General features: G+C 39.4%; 1 protein-coding gene across 2 annotated transcripts in view; it reads right to left on the bottom strand.

Annotated features, from left to right (window-relative positions):
• SQLE (squalene epoxidase) overlaps positions 1–19,961 on the bottom strand; it is a 34,956-nt gene extending 14,995 nt beyond the window's left edge. The window contains exons 1-3 of one of the 2 annotated variants that reach the window (XM_020964981.2): positions 19,535–19,961; positions 6,130–6,382; positions 847–1,027 (exon numbers count right to left, since the gene is read on the bottom strand). In XM_020964981.2, coding sequence (XP_020820640.1) covers positions 847–1,027; positions 6,130–6,382; positions 19,535–19,825 — 725 coding nt within the window. In that variant the 5' untranslated portion in view covers positions 19,826–19,961. The remainder of the gene's footprint in view (positions 1–846; positions 1,028–6,129; positions 6,383–19,534) is intronic. The other variant, XM_020964980.1, reaches the window with a different exon arrangement.
• Positions 19,962–20,397: the final 436 nt, after the last annotated feature.

Here is a 20,397-nt window from a genome sequence, read left to right as displayed (position 1 = left end):
GGTCTTCCTGGCTTCAGGGGCAACTCTCTATCATACTTCATGGATGCTGATACTATAACATCCAGAAATCTAAGTATCCAACTGAACCCATAATGACTTTGAGCCTTGGTCAACGCATCTTGTAGCAATAAGTGCACAGAACCTGTAAGAGACCAGAGTTCAAATTCTCATTTCAACATTTACTAGTTGAATGACTATGCAAAAGTGACTTAACCTTTCTCAATCTGCTTTCTTATCTATAAAATGGGAATAATGATACCTGTACTACCTCCCTCATAGGTATGTTGGGGAAAAGCCATTAAATCTGAGCTATTATTGGTCCAAAGAGAATTTCTATGCTATGCCTTCAAAAGCAAGTCACAGACTCCCTCGGTCTCAGTTTCCTCCTCTGTAAAATAAGTTGGTTGCATTAAGGAGCTTCTGAGATCCTTTCCATATCTAGATCTATGAATAGGTGAAATGCCCTGAAAATTAAATTACACCATATTCAATGTGTTAAATATTTTAAGTAGCCCAAATGACACACTGGTAGCTCTCAGATATTAAAAGAACCAAAGGAAGTTCTTTAGCACATGGGTGGATGGCTACTCAATCGCAGATTTATAAAAAGACACAAGAATCACGTAGGATGAAAAGGTCTACAAGGGCTGTGATCTTCACTCATAGAGGAAATATCCATACTTTTGATGTCAGAGATCTATTAAATGATAATATTTGCCATAGAAATCACTTTCGAAAATTCACTTAATATTTGTAGTAAAGTGAAAGGATTGCCAGACATTATTAGTTGTAGGTAGTAATCCTTATGACTGATCTTTAAACATTGTAAGCTATAATCCGTCTTACTTGGGTTCTGCCATAGCTGCCTTTCGGAGATTCATGATGAACCGTCCATGATGGAATGCTCGGCCACTCTGCACCTGACTGTTTGCTGAGCGTGGGAATGGAACTTCAACTTCTTCTGTGCACCCCTGGTTATGAACCACATATCCATGCACAATGTGGGCATCAAGGCCTTCCACTGTTCCTACAAAGCAATGCCATTCAACACGTTCAATTGTGCCCACTTTGTGCCTACTACTATGTTAAGTAAGGACTGTGAGGAGTTTACAAATAAAACTTAAGACATTCTCTGTCCTCAACGAGCTGCAATCCAAAGAGTAAAGCAGAACACAGATTATAATGCTGATGTAACATCTACAAATACTCAAATGGATCTGTCATCTCACTGATTTGGATGTTTGCTTGAATCATGCAGACACTGAAATGCACCCAGGCCTGTCCACTGTACAGGGGGCCCACCAAAGTGCTAGAGGCCTTCCTCGCTTTCTCCTGACATTTCAATGATGCCAATGCTCAAAAAAAAAATGGTAGTGCTCTAAGCCCTTTATCATACAATAGTGATGGAATGTTGGCACTTACAAACTTGGCCTTTGTTTCTGGAAGAAGTCTGAGATCATTAGAAGAACTTCAATGTCTGAGGGCAATGCAGCCCTTTCTTCGTCTTGTATGTTTCAAGGACCAACTCATTGACCAGTTTTTACTATATTTTATACACATAAAGGGCAGCTAAGTGGCACAGTGGATAGAGTACTGAGCCTGGAATCAAGAATACATCTTCCTGAGTTCAAAAGGGCCTCAGACACTTACTAGCTGTGTGACCTGGGCAAGTCACTTAACCCCGTTTGCCTTAGTAAAATGAGTTAGAGAAGGAAAAGGCAAACTACTTCAGTATCACTACCAAGAAAACACCGGAGTCAGACACAACTGAACAACAAATACACATAACTGAACAACAACAAATACACATAAAGGTTGAAAAGTTCTAAAAAAGTCTTTATCTATCTACTTGGTTTTTCTTGTGAGGAGTTAGGCCAAATTCTTCTGAATGGTTATAGATCTCTTTCAGGAGACTGTGATATTCTAGGGCTTGATGTAACCAGAATGATGTCATCCACAAAAACTGGAGCTTCTTGAGAAACTCACCATCCAAAAGGAATTCTCTTCAACTTAAGATTCTGTATAAGATCTCCTCTATCACCATAATGATGATCCTTGACAAATATCCATCTCAATCAATTAATAAACATTTATTAAGCACAAATTATGTGCCAGACATTGGGCTAGGCTCTGGGGATACAAAGATGAAATGGAAACAGTCCCTGACCTTGAGGAAGACAATACACACATGTTAAATAGGTAAATGCAAAACACTGTATAGGCAAACACAAATACTTACACTAAACAGATGTATGGTTACACGTGGGATAGGGAAGAAGTCTTTTTCTTTATGCCTTCTCTGATACTTATGACAAGGTCAAACAAGATTTTCTCTGTTATACCTTTCAAATAAATTTGAATAACACTGTATGGGAGATATCTTGTCGGAAAACAGTCAAGGTAGAAATGTGCTCTTCTGAATTCAGAAGCTTTTTAATATTAACAAACACAGTGGGATCTTGCACTCTCTATATCTTTCAGTCAATTGCTTAATAATGAAGATGTGGTCTTCTCCAGATTTATTGCTTGCAAAATCCTCCTCTACCAATACTCCCACCAAGAATGCCCTTGATGCATGCGCAGATAATTCTCATAAAAATTTTATGTGGATGGGAAAAGTGGCATATGAGATTAGCAATTAATGTTTTCTCAGTCTTTTTTTTTTGGAATTAATAAGTTTCAAGATTTTTTCTAGGACCGTGGCATCATCTTCTCCCTTTAGATACTCTGTAAATCAATTCCTCAATGCCTTTATAATTGTGCCTCCTTTAGCAAAAATCTACTCTGTGTATACTTGGCCTAATTCAGCTCCTTTTTTCCCCTTTGTTTTCTTTAGTGCCATTTCTACCTGCTCTCTAAGCAACACACTTGGGACTATGATGCTGGACTTCAAGCATGATAGCTCTACCTTCCTTGATGATGAAAAGAGCTTTATTATAAAAATCTCTGCAAATCCCTTCTATTTTTCTTCTGATTTTTTTTCCTTCCAAGTTTCATTCTTCAATGAAGGATGAGTTTTTAGGATAACTTTGTTCATTTAGGTCTCTTGTCAAGCTCTCTTTAAATCTGTTTTGCTCTTCACAACTTTCCTCTTGTTTTATGAGGATATACTGCTCATAATTTTCCAGACAGCTCTATAATATTTTCTAAACACATACATATTATTCATTGGTGCTGCCTTTGTGATGTTTCACAAATCTCAAGTACCTTTTAGTTTCTTGTTAAGATAACTGATTTTCATTGGTTAAACTTCTGTATGAAATTGGTCTCTGCACATGTCCTTCTATCCATTACTCTGTTTTTATCATCAGTTTGTTCAATTTGGTCAGAATTGAGTTGTTTCATTTTTACGTTTTTTTTTCCCTCATCAATAATCTGAATGCTAAAAGACGCTAGAATAATTCTGATCCTTGCTCTAAAAAGTCAGTGGTCTGTACACATGCAACAGAGTCAGGGATGACTCCCATATAAGTAACAAATAATTTCCTATTAAAATATAATCACTTTCAATTTTTGTTATGTTATTCAATGAATACCATGTCTTTCAACATCTATTTTTCTTAGAGAAAGTGCTCATTATACATAGGCATGAGGCTTCTGTATAACCCACAAGTCTTTGTCCTTTTGTTTCCTAGGCAAAAGACAGTGCCCGTCCTCCATGAGCTGATAGGGAAGACAGCATAGTTACCAAACTAGTAACTATAGACAAACAAACTACATACAGGATAAACAGGAAAAAGCCAGCAAAGAGGGAAGGCACTAGAATCGAGACTGAGAAAGGCCTCCTGTGGAAGGCGGGATTTTAGCTGAGGCTTGAAGGAATGTTAGTTCATAATCTGAAATTATTTTCATGATGGTCAGTCATTAAATACATATTCCGACCTCTCATAAAATGTTTTTTTTTTGTTTTTGGATACATGATACATGATAAAAACAATTCCACCAACTCAGAATTAGAGAATGTAAGAATTTAAAGGGACCCCAGCAGTCATCTTATTGCCTCTACATAGAGAACCTATGAACCACCCTTCCATTTAGCTACAACATCCATTTGTTTGCTTATTTCATACAGTGAAAATGTCAAGATTGATTTAGTTTTCCCAGTAGTATGTCCACTCATTTGTCAATGGCCAAGGATCTCACCTTTAGAGTATCAAGAATCCAGTTCAAGTTTATAGACTATCTAAAAAATGTGATTCTTAGCAGCTTCTGCTCCCTTTCCTAGCACTGTGCCATTGTCACTGCAGAAGTGGAAGGGCTGAGAATCATTTTCTATTTTTCTTTATTTTGTGGCCCAATAATTTTCACCAAATGGTCAACCTACTGGGGATATGTCAAAAACACATATCCTAGCTTTTTAAAAAAGTTAATTAGTAGCATACAGATCACTGCTACATTTTATGGAACAAATTTATTCAATGGAAGATCAGAAGTCATTTAATTTCACACTGCTTATCTTTCCAAGGTCAAGCGTACATTTTCTGGTACCTAAAAATCTTTATTGGTTTTAGGTTTCTTTGTTTTTAAGTGAAGTGGCAGATTTACTGACACCAGCAATGTTCTATATGAGGCAAATATTCCTGAAGCACCAAAATATAATGCAGCTTAAAATCAGGTTGAAGCAGAAAACATACAATATGAGCGTTCCATAAACCAGATCAAGTTCAAGAACATTATCTTCTAATTTTCACGTACACAATATACAATATATACAGAAAGGACATTGAAGATTGTAAATTTGGATAGACAATTAAAAGTGCTCTCTTTAAATCTCACTGGATCCAGGGACAATATTTTATGACCAAGACTTAACATTGCAATAAAAATCTGACCCTTTATGCTTTTAATCTGCCCTGCTCTTTTATCTTTCAAGATTATTTTTCTTTTATGATGCCTCCAGTTGAAATCTCTTCTTAAAGAGGAGGAAATAGTGGCAAAACCCCTGCACTTGGGAGATAAGGGATCTGGGTTTTTAGTTTGTTTTTTTGCAAGGCAATTGGGGTTAAGTGACTTGCCCAGGGTCACACAGCTAGTAAGTGTCAAGTGTCTGAGGTCACATTTGAACTCAGGTCCTCCTGACTCCAGGGCCAGTGCTCTATCCAAGGTATCTGGTTTTGAATTTGGGTTCTATTACTTACTACCTATGTGACCATGAGCACACTTCTTCACCCTTCGAGGCCTCAGCTTCTTTATGAGGAAGAGGTGAAACAGATAAAACTTCTGTGGTCCCTTCCAGAACTCAATCTTATGATTTCAAGTTAGTTGTTTTTATATAAACTGACCAACAGATAGCTACTGGAACCCTAAGTCTCAGTCTTTTATTTAGCCTACTGTATTCCATGGCAAAATTCTATCATTATAAATATTCACATCCCTTCTACAGACTGAGAAAACATCTGCAGAAAATCTATTCAATACTCTAGTAAATTTTGAGTTTTCCATGTTTTGTATTACACAGGCTATGTTAACGCCACAACTAGAGTTGGCTCATTAGCACCTTTGGAAATCCTAAAAAGTATGTCCCCTCAAGATAGGTTATCTCAGGATAAGCATATAAATAAACACAGTTTGAGATGGTTTTCAAACTTTTTTTCCTACATCAAAATCCAGTGACTCCTCAAAAACAGATATGGTAGGTCTTTGGCAACGTATATCTTCTTAAAAGCAGGTATACCGATGTCCTTCTATTTTGAGTTTTTTTTTCCACTTCTGCCTATATTATTAGTTTTAATGTCCATGTGAGAGCTAAAAGCCATCACTACATAGTAATTCTATTTGCTCAGTATCCCTGATGTCTCCTTCTACCCTCTACTACAAAGTCTGGTATCTAGAACATTTTTCTACTGAAAAGAGGATAGACAGTAGTATCTTCAAGTCATTCTATCAAAAACTTCTGGCCACCTCTCCAAACTAATCAGCCCCTTTGTGTTACCATTATGTCCTGTTTTTAGTCAAGCTGGAAGTTAATGAATTCAATAAGCTTTCAGAGACATAAACTGAAATATCCTCTAAGAGATGTACGTTTAATTTAGCTAAACAAGTTTTGCACGAAGCAGCTATACACACAAATTTTGTATGTCATCAAATAGCAATGAAAAAACTTAGAATCTTGGCATTATATATACCTACCTCCAAGACCCAGGTCTTTAAGAGCACAAAAGCCTCCTGGCTGTAACAGCTCTCCCAGTATCCTGTCAGGCTCTTTTAAATCTCTCTCAATTACTGTCACCTTTCTTCCATCTCTGGCAAGTACTGTAGCTAAAGTAGACCCAAGCACACCTGATCCCACAATAATAACTTCTGGGTCACACTCAGAAGTCATTAATGCAGACACAACTATTCCTAGTTGGGTTGACTCTGGAGCATCCACTTCCTTTTTGCCCTGTGTAAGAAAAGATAACATTGAATTATAATTCTTTTCCCCCCTCACTTAGTCACTGTGATAAACAACTGCCATTTATACATGTTTCAAAGCACTTGCCTATAAAAATAATAGCACTATATCCTCTAACACTTAAAAACAACAGATTTGTTGGCAATAAATTGCTGTGAGCTATGGGAGTTGAATATTAATGTAAAAACTCCAGAAGTTTTCTTAAGTACCTGTTAGGGACCTGTAGGACGTTGAGGGCCACAGGCTGTTCATGAGACTTCACTGATAGGCGGACGCTCTCTCGGGTGTAAGTACATGAGCAGAACTCCCTGGTTCGGTGCTCTGTCCACGGACTCTGCACCCTCTGATCAGCAGTTTTAGAGTGGAGAAGAGTCAGCAGATGTAGAGGACCACAGGTGAGTAGGGCTCTGACCCTGCTGGCTATATGAGCCCTCTCAGGTGAGGAGCCTGCTCCTTAGCCTGGATCGGTTTCTCTACTCCCCAGAAAGAAGGGCGGCTAGGCAAGCTCAACCATAAACAATGCTACTAGCTCAAGCATAGCTAGCTCTAGCACAAACATGTATCAAGTATCGGGACATTCCGGGAACAAGAAGTACATGGTTTGGATTTTACAAGGCAGAGATGGAGCAGGGAGGAATGAAGCCTCATATCTCTCTACTACTCACTTTTCAGCAGGGAAGTTATAGAGATTAGAGGCAGCAGTGGATCAGGGAGGCTGGTAAGATTATCTTGTATTGATCAGGTGAGAAATGATAATGGCTAGATTTCTAAGAGAAAATGGCACGAAATAATAAGGGGACACAATGTGTTTGTGCTACAGTACTTAAAGGGATGTGTGATTTCGTCTATGTAGACAGTCTCTCCAACAATACAAATCTCAACCTACCTATGTAACACTTGTCCATGCCCTCCCATAGGATGGTCACAAGGAATGCACCCTATGTGCTGGGGTCCTTCCTCATTTTCTCTTGGCATCATAAGGGTACTTGTGGAGCACCTGGGCCTAGTCTACTGATTATTCCTCACTCTGTGTAAACATTCCATCTTCTTTTTTTGGTCAGGATTTTCCTGATGGCATCCTTCTCTCTGCTTCTCTTTTGTAGTTCCTTGTTTGTAACCTGATCCAGCCTACTCTTGCCTAGCATATGTTATTTCATTCTCTGGCTGATAATCATTGTTAATTTTTCAGAATTACAGGACTCTTGACTAGTAGACAGCTCATTTTCAAAAGGTGAGCCTTTGTTTCAAGTTCGGGAGTGTTAAAAGAACTTTTTAGTTTCCTAAATGCAATCTAGGATGCTGTCCTCCTTCTAATTAATTCTGGGCTCAACTCATTGTCCATTTACCACATCTGTCCAAGATATAGCATAGTCTAGAGCCATGATGTTAAACTCAAATAGAAATGGACCCTTATGTCGCACATTGACTTAGAAAACTACAAATTAACATTATTCTATCACATTACATTTTTTTACTTAATTTGTTAAACATTTCCCAATTACATTTTAAACTGGTTTCAGTGGCACTAGGGAGGGGCAGTAAGTTTGACACCTCTGGTTTACGCAATAGGCATTTTTCATCTACTTGAATTTCATCTACCTCACCCTCTTTGTCTCAGTTTCCTCATCTATACTTTGCCAAGAAAACACTAAATGAGATCAGGAATTATGTATGGTTAGGCCAAACTCTGTCAGACTGCAGTATTCTGTGAATGGATGAAGCCAATGTCTTCTACAAAAACAGGAGTGTTGAGAAGATTTAACTGCTATGGGGAAATCTCTCTTTGACCTGAACCATGCATTGAATCTTCTCCATGACAGTAATGAACATTATTGTCAGACATACACTTGAATATGGCATAACTCCGACATACGTCTGGGAGATATACTGCTGAAAGAGAGACTTTAAGTTGGCATTTTGCTGTGCCAAATCAAACGTCTGCATTTTTTATCTTCTACAGAAAATAAGCAGGGTAGGATATTGTATTTGCTGCCTCTTTCAGTCATTTATGTGATAGTAAAGATGTAGTTTACTGCAGACCATCATTTATGAATGCCTGCTAATTTCCTACTATTATCTTCATTCAACGTGTAGATCGATTATTCTCATAAACATTTTGTATAGATGGAAAATTAAACATATAGGTTGGTAGCGGCTGATGTTCTCTCAGTATCTTTGTTTTATTCCTGTAGACAAATACCTTGGAACCTAGATCCTTCATTGCTCCCAGTGTGCCACCTCCAGCATGGGAACACTTGGCTTCGTCTAGCTTCTTCTCTGTGTTACCTCCACTGCTCTTGATGCTAAAAAGGGTTAGCAAAACCTTTGTAGACCTTTTCTATCTTTTATTCATTTATTGTCTTTACAATTTGATCCTTAAACTCCTTGAGATGCATTGATGTTAGTTGGTTTTCTTAGTACTTCCATGACTTCTTATTTTTGAGGTAAAACTGTTCATAACTGTCCACCATCCTTCTCCATAAGATTTTCCAGTTAGGTTCATACTCTTTTTTTTTTTTTTGGTTAAGCAACAGTTAAGTGACTTGCCCAGGGTCACACAACTAGTGTTATGTGTCTGAGGCCACATTTGAACTCAGATCCTCCTGAATCCAGGGCCGGTGCTCTATCCACTGCGCTATCTAGCTGCCCCCTAGGTTCATATTCTAAACCACCTTTGCCCCTTTGCCAGGTAAGTAGATTAAATATTTTTTGGACTACGGTACATTTTCGGCCCTTTTTTGATTTCTGTTGGTTAAATTTCATTGGTATCTACGTCGTTTTTTCCAATTACATTTCATTTTCTGTTTTCAGCAACCTGTTTAGATGGGTATTGTGGAGCTTGTTATAACTGACTCATGATTCATTTCATACTGTCTTGTTTGTGTTAATAATAGATATCTATTAAATATCTACTATGTGTCAGGGGCTGTGCTATGGATACAAATATGAAAAAGAAAGCCATGCCCTCAAGGAACTTACAATTTAACGAGGAAGATAATACACTGAAAATGAAAAGGGAGAAGAGGAAAGTATCTGGTATGGGGGCATGATGGAGAAGCCAGGTAGGAAAGAAAGAGATGGATACCTTGAGGGCCCTTCTTAAATGGAGGTTAGAAGAAGAATTTTTTCCCTCCTCTCTCCACTGTAATTTTTATTACCTTTTTAATGATTCATATAATGATTAATTTGCTTCTTATAAGTTTATAATTTAAAATTCCATCCTTCTGGGAAATGTCAATGAATTTATATTTCTTGCTAGAGAATAAATGCATGTTTACATATATTTGTATATAGCTGTATTAATTAAAGTCATTCCCCCTTGTAACGATCTGTGGGTATTTGGAAGTTTATTCTTCCATCCCCTATAGCTTCTGAGTTAACAAACTTATATAAAACCCAAAAAGAAAAGGCAAGGTGTATTGAAGCCAACTCCAACAACTCTCCTTGTTAAATCTGCAATGTGAGCATTTACAGCTTGGAAATCAGCAGCTACAAATCATTAATTGTTTAGGCTTTAAAAAGTAATGTCAAGCTTTTAATGCCCTATGTAACTTAATCCCAATCTATCTTTCCTTACTGGACAGCATTACTTCCCTACCCATACTCTGTGATCCAATCTGAATTTCAAATTAATTTGTGAAATTATGAAATGGGGCAGGCAAACCCGGTTCTTTGGGTGGGAAAGACCACAATGGCAGCAGGAAGTGAGGTGGCAATCACACTTTAATAAGGCACAGAAGGTACAGGAGAAAATGGCACAGAGTGCAGAGACAAGCAGCAAAAAGGGGTACAAGGGCAGATGGTGTGGGGACTGGGGCACAGGGTGGTGAAGGAAGGCGGGTAATGGTAGGGAAGAGGATAGGGAGGAGAGGCATAATAATCACTCATGTAACCGTGGGTTGGAGTTGTAAGAACTGGTCAGCACGGACCCGATGGAGATGGAATAGTGCTGGGGGTGTGTGGAGTTTGAAGTCTCATTTTTATAAGGTTTTTTGTGGGGACCAGACTAACACTTATTTGTTGCTACCCTGGAGGTCAGCTCATTAACATATTTAAATCATCTCAAAGTTGTCCTCTTGGAGTTATTTGTAAAATGGGGATAATAACAGCACTTACTCTCACAGACTGTCGTGAGGAACAAAGGAGATAACGTGTAGAACACTCTGCAAATTTTAAAGCACTCTATAACGCTGGTTACAGAACCAGCCTCTGAGTCAGAAATTCCCTAAATCAATAATCCCAGGTCTAGTGTCTAATTCCGCATCTGGTACAATGGATCTCTGGGCAGCCAAAATGTTCAAACAAGCAAATAATTTAATAAAAAATATATTTGTCGAGCAACCGGCTAGGAGGGTTCCTGGGGTTTTATAAGTTATCTGCCCAAGTCCTAAAAACTGTCTTTATACTCTTCTTCACCAAAAGGTCCACAGTTGGTTCTAGATCAATCCACCCTCAGGGCAAAGTTAAACCTAAACCATCCTAGGTTTGCACCACAACCTTCTGTTCACAATAGTCCCAGATGATGTTGTGGGAGTTGGGAGGGAGGGAGGAGGTCGGCTAACTCACATCTCTTCTAGTCCATCAGTATCTTAGTCCATCCAGTGTTTCAAAAATAACAATTGTTTTAAGTTTAGAACATGCACCAATGATACCAATGTCAGAAACAACTGGTAGAAAATGTGGTATTTTTAAGAAAGCCAATTTAAACCCATGACGATTCTGTCTAGTCTTAAGTCCATTACAATCTCAGAACTAAGTAAAATTCCAAGTGAAAGAAGGAATCAAGTTAAAAGACCAAGCTATACAGTTCCACTAAAAAAAAAAAAAACAACTAAAGAAGCAACCCCCTTCCCCTGCCCAAAAAAATTTCAAACGGCTCTTCTACCTCAAGGAATCTTTCTCCAATGACATCAAAGTGTCACTTAGACTGGAAAAGTATAAAATTCTTCACCTAAGTCAACAGTAAACTGGCATTTTGGAATAAGAGCTGAAAGTCAAGAACACATTTGAAGCAATTAACATCTACATAATGTTGGTCCATGCACACCTCTGGAATGGTAAAATGGACAAAACATATCTGGAAAGCATTTTAATAAAAAATACATACAATATCAATGAAATGAGGGCCCCTTTCACTCTAGGTCAACTATCACTTACTTGCCAAAAAAAAAAAAGGAGAGGGAAGATTGATAGTCTTAGAGTACAAGAAAAACAGGTTAAAACCTGAACAAATTCTTCTGGAACAAGCAGAAATAACTTCACTAAGTAAGCATAAGGTTGCTTACAGACATACACCATTGGATGTGTCAAATACAACTGAATGTGGTTTACCTCCCCAATAGAGCCTATAAAATGAATGAATGAAAGAAAAAGCATTTATGAAACACTTACCAAGTATAAAGCACTGTGCTGAGATCCAAGAATGGAATCAAAGGCCCTCCACTGGAGACACCCAAAATCAACTGAGCCAACAAAATGCAGACAAAGACACTGAACAAATGGCTGGATTTGTTTGTGGAAACAGAGGAGAAGCAATTCAGGACCTGCCACTGACACCAAAAATTACAGAAGGGTTATCCGGAAGGAACCCAATTTTAATGAACAATGTAGATTATACAAAGAAATAGAAGAAACTATGCAACGTGTCACTGCAGAACGATATCTTTTTACCTAGGAAAACATGATCCAGTGGCAAGAATTTTATCTCCAAAGCTCAGTGTCATTCAGGGAGTGACAAAATGACAGATACTCACACTACAAATACAGACTTCAAAATATCCTGGAGAATTTGACCAATTTAACTTCACTGGAACTGTGGCACAGACTGGTCCATAAAAACAAGTACATTTTTAATAAATGTCACTGTACTAAATGTCCACTATCCAACTACACGGAAATGGAAATCTTTCCTAATTTAACGCCCTAGCAGAGAAAGGAACAAGATGAAGTTTCTCTTCATCTCAACTGTGCTGTCTACCACAAGAGCTGTACCAAGAGAATGAACCTATATCTGAATACCCTTACTCAACTACAAAAAGCAGTTATTTTGTCCATCTGTCCAATAGTCCAGAAAATATAGAAGACTAATATAGCGTAGTGACTTGTCCCAGGACTGTTTCTATCTGAACCTCATCAAAAAAGATAAGATGAATGAAATGATAATAAAATACAGGAGTATGGCATAGCGGATGCAGGAACTCCTGCCTCAAGCACTTACTGGCTATAAAACCATAGGCTAGCCACTTAACCAATTAGTGCCTGAAAGGGAGCTTCTACATAGGATTGGTTGAAGGAACCAAGTATGCTCAGCCTGAAGACGAGACCCAGAGGACATGAATGTTGTCTTTTGTTTGGCCCCAGCAAGCAGAACCAGGAGCAACAGTGGAAGTTACAAAGAAGAAAATGCAGGCTTCATATCAGGTAAATTTACTGAACTGTAGAGGGACTCTTCTGGGGTTATGGGCTGGACTAAGTGACTGAGGCCCAATCTTCTTGAAAATTCTGTATTCTTTATCAGACCCAAGTTCCAGTCTTGTATTTCCAACTGCTGCTTGATCTCTCTTCCTTGATTTCTTCTAGTACCTCAAATTCACATATCCAAGACCAAATTCATTACCTTGTGCCCCAAATCTGCCTCTCCTCACAACTCTTTTTTAAAAATTTATTTTATTTTTAACTTATGGAATAAAACATGCACTTCCATAACATAGTATAATAAAAAAGATGATTGCAAGACAAGGGAGAATGTTTTCCTGAGCCTAATGCATCTGTAGAGGGAGCTCTGATAGGGAGATAACACCTATCATTAAAGACCTAGTAATTTAAAAAGGAGGACGAGGGGCACAAGAGGGGTTTTATGGGGTTCCACTACAGTGTGTTGGCTAGCAATAGAGTTTAAGTCACTTGCTTAGATAAATCTATGACTCTGAGGGAAAAACATAGGTGACTTGAATGAGCAGGTAGTTGGAGAAGCTTTACTGAAAATGAGAAGCAACCAAAATGATTACAAAATGATCTGAAACTGAAGTAGTGAGTGAAGGATGAAGAGGAAGGTCACATAAGACAATTCCTTCACTCAGCTGAAACTGCTCTCTCCAAAGTTACCAGTAAACTCTTCACTACCAAACATGATGGCCTTTTCTCAATCATTCTTCTTAACCTCTGGGCTGCATGAGGCACTGCTGACCACTCCACCTCTCCTGGATCTTTTCCTCTCTGGGTTTCATGCTCCCTTCTGGTTCATTCTCAGCCTCCTCTGTGGGTTCAGTACCCCATGGCTTCTCCAGGTTCTCTTCTCTTATCTCTCCATACTCTTACTTGGTGAACTCGATAATTCTCATAGGTTTTAAAATATCAACCCTATGCAAATGTCTCAAGGATGTACACATCCACCCTAAGTCTCTTTCCTGAGATCCAGTCCTGCATCACCAAACGCCTACTGAACATTTTAAACTGTCTCTTAAAATCTCAAATTCAAGCATGCCCCAAACAGAACTCATCACCTTTTTCCTGAAACCAACCGCTCTTCCAAACTTCTCTATCAGTGTCAGAGGCACTACCATCCTTTCAGTGGCCCCAGGTTGTAACTGGAGTATTAGATTCAACTCTTCACTCCCACCATACATCCAATCAGCCGATAAATCCTTTTGTTTCTCCCTCTCCAACATCTCTTGCATTCATTCCCAAAGCCAGCACCTTAGTTTAGATCTATATCACTTCTCATCTGGACTACTGCAACAGCCTCCTCATTGGTCTTCCTACTTCAGGTCTTTTAGTTCCAATCTACTATCCACACACCTAGCAAAATTATTTTCCTTAAGCACTATTCTGACCATGTCACCTCCCTATTCAATTAATTCCACCGGCTCCCAATTGCCTCCAGGATAAAACACAACCTCCTCAGTTTGGCATTTAAAAATCCTTCACAACCTAGCTTCAGCCCTTTTCCAGTCTCATTCCACATTATTCTCCTTCCTGTACTCAATGCTCAAGTCAACCTGTCCTGCTTGGTGTTCCTCACACATAACACTTAATATCTTCAGTCTCCATGTCTCTGCACTGGTTGTCCTCCATGCCTGGAATACATTCACTCCCCTCCCCTCTGGACTCAGTGAATTTCTAGGTCCTTCAAGATTCAGCTCAAGCTGAATCTAGGAAATTAGGTGGCTAAGTGGATAGTGACAGGACTGGAAAGAGGAAAATTTGAGTTCAACTCCATCCTCAGATACTTAACTAGCTGTATTACTGGGCAAGTCCTTTAACTTCTCTCAGTCTTAGTTTCCTCATCTGTAAAATGGGGATAATCACAGCACCTACCTCCCAGATTTGTTGTGAAGATCAAATGAGATATTTGTAAAGAGCTTAGCACAGTGCCTGGCACATAGTAAGCATTTATTAAATGCTTGTTTCCCAACTCTGAGGTTTCCTCATACCCTGAAAATTGGCATAGATAACAAAAAACATGGCAGTGCTCAGTGTTGGAGGGGTTGTGGGCATACTAATATACTCTTAGTGGGGCTGACAAGTGGAAGAACCTTTTTGGAATGCAATTTGGAATCATGCAAATAAAGTGACTCAAATGTTCATACAGAGATTCATTACTAGGTTGATATCCCAAGGAAGCCACTGATAAGAAGAAAGTTGCTATATACATCAAAATATTTATAACAGCATTTTTTTGTGATAGCAAAGAATTGAAAACAAAAGTAGATGCTCACAGATTTGGGGAATGATTAAATAATACTATTATATACTTAAATTACATATGTAAATAAAATTATTACATGTAATGTAATATTACTATGCTGTAAGAAATGATGATTGTGAAAACAACTCTGAGGTACCACATCACACCTATCAGATTGGCCAACATGACAAAACAGGAAAATGATAAATGTTGGAGAAGATGTGGGAAAATTGTAACACTAATACATTGTTGGTGGAGTTGTGAAATGATCCAACCATTCTGGAGAACAATTTCAAACTATGTCCAAAGGGCTACAAAAATGTGCATACCCTTTGATCCAGCAATAGCACTTCTAGGGCTATATCCCAAAGAGATTAAACAAATGGGAAAAGGGCCCACATGTACAAAAATATTCATAGCAGCTCTTTTTGTGGTGGCAAAGAATTGGAAATTGAGAGGATGCCCATCAATTGGGGAATGGCTGAGCAAGTTGTGGTATATGAATGTAATGGAATACTATTGTGCTATAAGAAATGATGAACAGGCTGACTTCAGAAAAACCTGGAAAGACTTATATGGTCTGATGCTGAGTGAAGTGAGCAGAACCAAGAGGACTTTGTACACAACAGCAGCCACATTATGCAATGACTAAGATTGTTAAACTGAACCCTTCTCAGCATCTAAGATCTAAGACATCTCCAGAGGCCTCGGGATGGAAAATGCTGTCCACATCCAAAGAAAGAACTATGGAAGTCGAATCGCTATCACTTGTTTTTACCTTCTGTTGAGTTTTGTTTCATCTTTCTGATGGTTCCTCCTATTGGTTTTAATTTCTACTTACAACTTCACTAATGTGAAAATATGTTTAATGGGTATGTAAATGTAAAGCCTATATCAGATTGTGTGCCATCTTGGGGAGGAGGAGGGGGAGGAAGGGGAAGAAAAACTTTCAACTCAAAAGCATATGGAAGTGATTGTTGATAAATCAAAATAAATTGACAAAATTAAAAAAAAAAAGAAATGATGATTGTGATGAATACAGAGAAGCATGGAAAGACCTACATGAAGTGATTACAGGGGGAAGTAAGCAGAGTCAAGACAATATACACAATGCCTACAACAATGTAAATGGAAAGACCATACACAAAAAAATCAAAAGCAAATATAGCAAAATCATAAAGATCAAGCATGACTGGAATGAAGAGAGGAGACGACACCCGCAATCTACTGCTTCATTGAGGTGGGAGATCCAGAAGTGTTGCACATTAAACATGTTTTCAGACTTTTTCAACATACTGATTTTTTCTTCTTTTTTCTTTTCTTTGTCTTTTAATATACTAATTGTTATATGGGATGAGGTTCTAGAAGGTAGAGAAGGAGGAATACCGGAGAAAACTATAATGACATAAAAAACAGAAGCCACTAATAAAAACTTATTTTTAAAAATTCTTGTTTCTTTCTTCATGCTCTAGCTTCTACGTGAAGCCTTTCCTGATACCTCCCATTTACTTGTATCCTCCTCAAACTACAATGTATTTATCTTGTATTTATTATCCACATACTCATATATGTATATATTGTCTCACTTGATAGAATTAAGCGCCTAAACAGAGACTTCCATTTCTGTCTTTGTATCCCCAAACCAGTTGGGTACAATACCCAACACATAATAGGTGCTTAATAAATGTCTGTTGATTGGTTTTAATATTGGGCAAGTGGAATGGATTTTTCTCATAAAACAAATAAAGAATCTAATTTTTCAACCATCTTACTTTCAGAAATCTAAACTCAAAGGAGAGAAGAATTTTAAGTCTACTGGGCAGAAGCTGGAAAAGGAATCAAACAAATATTCATTACATATCTACTATGTATAAAAGATTATTGTTCAGTCTAGTCTGACTCTTTGTGACCTCAAGTAGGGTTTCTTGGCAAAGACACTGGAGCATGGTTTGCCATTTCCTTCTCCAGCTCATTTTACAGATGAGGAAATTGAAGCAAACAGGTTAAGTGACTTACCTAAGGTCACACAGCTAATGTGTCTGAGGCCACATTTGAACTCAGAAAGATGAGACTGTAACTCCAGGCCTTAGCACTCTAACTACTGTGCCACCTAGCTGCCTCACTATTAAGTAGGTCTGTGCCAAATACAAAGAAGTATAAAAGTCTGGGTTCCTGTCGCCAAGGGACTTAACGGTCTGTGTGGCTAGATTTAGGTAAATTATAGATTTAGAATCATACAAGATTAGAAGTTAATAAAACAATTCATTTTGATAAATATTTGCTGAGTTTCTACTCTTCACTGTGCTAAGGTAAGGGTGGAGGGAGATACAAATTTGAGTAAGACACAGCTTCAGAACTCAGGAAATAACCTAGCAGGAGGAACACAGAAATATGTAACACAAAATGTGAAGAGGCAGTGTAATTCGGTTGACAGAGGATAAACCCTGGAGTCACAAAGACCTGGGTTCAGCTCTAGCCTCTTGGTCATATGGTCATACTAGCTCTGCATGACTATGGATACAGTCCAGGACATTATCTCATACTTTTAATTTTATGGTTACCCAAGAGTTTCCTCACAGCATAAGGACAGAAGGGTCAGGAGATCAGGGACCAGGAACGCAGATGCATTTGTCCAAGATCATCAAGGATGGATAGGATTTCAACTGTTAGAAATATGGGAGTTAAAGAACTCTAGGTAAGAACAGTGTGAGCAAAGAGGCAACAGAAGCTAGAAAGGATCCAGGGAACAAACCAGCCCATGAATCAACAAGCTCAAATGCATTCTCTATATGGCTAACACCTGATATAAAGATGCAGAGGTCGTAGATAGTATCATATTTGAGAAACAGAATGGCCAATGTGACCACATATGGGGGGAAGGTTTCAACAAGGTTGGAAAGGTAGGATTGTGAAGGGTTTTTTTTTTTTTTTGGTTAGGCAATCGAGGTTAAGTGACTTGCCCAGGGTCACACACCTAGTAAGTGTCAAGGATCTGAGGCTAGATTTGAACCCAGATCCTCTGACAACAAGGCCAGAGCTCTATCCACTGTGCCACCTAGCTGCCCGTAAAGTGGTTTTAAAAGCCAAACAGAGAATTTATATTGATCCTACAGGTAAGAGGGAGCCTCAGGAGATCATTTAGTAGACATGGTTAGACTTGTGGCTTGGAAAAATCACTTTCGTGGCTCTAGGAGAGTAGCCCAGTATGGCTGCAGAGCACAGCCAGAGCTGGAGAGAAATAAAGCTGAAAAAAATAATTTGGAGCCAGACTCTGGCAAAGCTTAAAAAATTAAAAAAAAAAAGACCGAATTCATTCAAAAGCAAGGAGGACCTACGATAACTTTTTAGCATGGGAATGTGATCATATTTATTTAGTATGAAAATAAATATGAAGCAGTTAATATTTCCTGTAAGTTGGTATAGCTTCTGGCTAAGTTTTACATAAACTTGGGGCAGCTAGGTGGGGCAGTGGATAGAGCACCGGCCCTGGATTCCGGAGGACCTGAGTTCAAATTCGGCCTCAGACACATAACACTTACTAGCTGTGTGACCCTGGGCAAGTCACTTCACCCCACTGCCTAACCAAAAAAAAAAGTTTTACATGAAGTTTTCCAACTTCTCAGCCAAGTTCTTTCCCTTACATTAAAAATGTAGACCACACACACTCTTTCCCAAGCAAAAGTTGCACAACATATTGGACTTTTAACTTCTGTACCACCTGAGATTTCTGATGTTCAAGTGAATATTCAAGGGCCGAAAGTAAATTTAAGAGGATGTTTAGATTTAGGATTAAATCAGGAATGCCAGTACTTTCTTTCAAAGAATTTTAAAACTGAAGGAAAAGACCTTAACAATCATCTACTCCCTTCCCTATTCCCCATCTCCCACCCCCATTTTAGAGAAGCCACAAGAAATGTGCAAATTATTTGCAGATTTACTGGAGATCTACAGGATTCCTTTTCAGGCATCGGTGGGACTACCTCTGAAGCCCCTCGGAACTGAGAGATTCATTCAGTGAAATTCAGGAATCTAAAATAATGGCCTCCTATAAAACCTTTAAATCTTTTTATTTCATTCCATTCAATCACTTCATAAGATGAGGTCCCAAACGTCGCAAATACCAGTAAGCAATATTAATATTTCACTCGCCCCACTTTTCTTCAGTTAATGTACACACACTTGTCCCAGGACTTTTCTGACAAGAACAAACTTTTCTGGCATGTTAAATGACTCAAGATGACTTTAGGATCTCTCCACGGCTTTAGAGTCAAAAGAAATTGGAAGTTGAATAAAAGAGAAAAGAGGTTTGTGGTTGTTTTAAATCACCATCACCAAAAGATAACCAGCATTAATCTTAACCCCAAACGAGTTTCCTACTTTAAAAATACAGGAAAAAAGGTAAAGTGGTAACGGTAAGGATACTCGTCCATTCGCCAAACCTGAATTTAACTCACCTTTCTGGATTTTAGTTGCTCCTTCTGTGAAGAACCGGATGGCGATTCTGTCCAGAAGAAGCCAACAAATGGCAAAGATGAAAGGATGTCAGAGAAAAGCCCAAATTGAGACTTTTTCTGCTGTTGCCTATGGAGTCCTCCATTCCGATAATGGTATCGGTAAGACAGCACCATACCCAAAGAAAAAAACACTAGCACACACAAGAACAGCTCCTTGTTGGCATAAGTTACGAAGTCCCCACATTTCTTATAAAAATAGGTGAAAGTGGCAATCCCTAGAAAAGTCCACATGGTAGGCGGCGGTCTGGGGGGTCGGCTGGGGAGGACAGTCTCCGTGGCGCTTCTTCTCACTACCAGCGGCGGGGTAAGCCCATTCGGGTGCCCCCAGACACAAGGAGCCCCGGCCAAGCGTCCCAGCGGTACGCGTGCCCCAAATTCCCATACACCGCGTTACAATTCAGATAAAAGATAAAGATCTTTCTGGAAGCACACGGGGCCCACAAGCTGGCCTCCCGAGCAGCTGGTGGGAAAGTTCCGCACCCGCGCCAGGGAGTGGCAATCCTCGGACCCGGCCCCTGGCCCACAGGTGAGGTGGGGGTGGGTGGGGTCCGTGGGGGGTAACGCGGCGTGGGGGCCCGACACGTTCGCTCTTCGCCCGTCCCGGGAGGGAGGAGGCTCCCAAAGCAGCCGGAGCTCAGCGTGCCGGCCACGCACGGGCCGGGCAGAGGCAGCGGGCGCGCTGGGTCTCGGGAGGGAGGACACCCCAGGGACGCAGCCCGGGCATCCCAGCCGGGCTCGGACGCGGAGACGGCCGCCGGATGTCACCGGGGGAATCGGCACACCTGGAGGGTGGGGAGCCGCGG

This window comes from Phascolarctos cinereus, unplaced genomic scaffold (assembly GCF_003287225.1).
Source record: "Phascolarctos cinereus isolate Bilbo 61053 unplaced genomic scaffold, phaCin_HiC Scaffold_4;HRSCAF=312, whole genome shotgun sequence".
Lineage (NCBI taxonomy): Eukaryota > Metazoa > Chordata > Mammalia > Diprotodontia > Phascolarctidae > Phascolarctos > Phascolarctos cinereus.
Note: the sequence above shows the minus strand (reverse complement) of the source record. Positions and strands in the feature narration are given on the sequence as shown.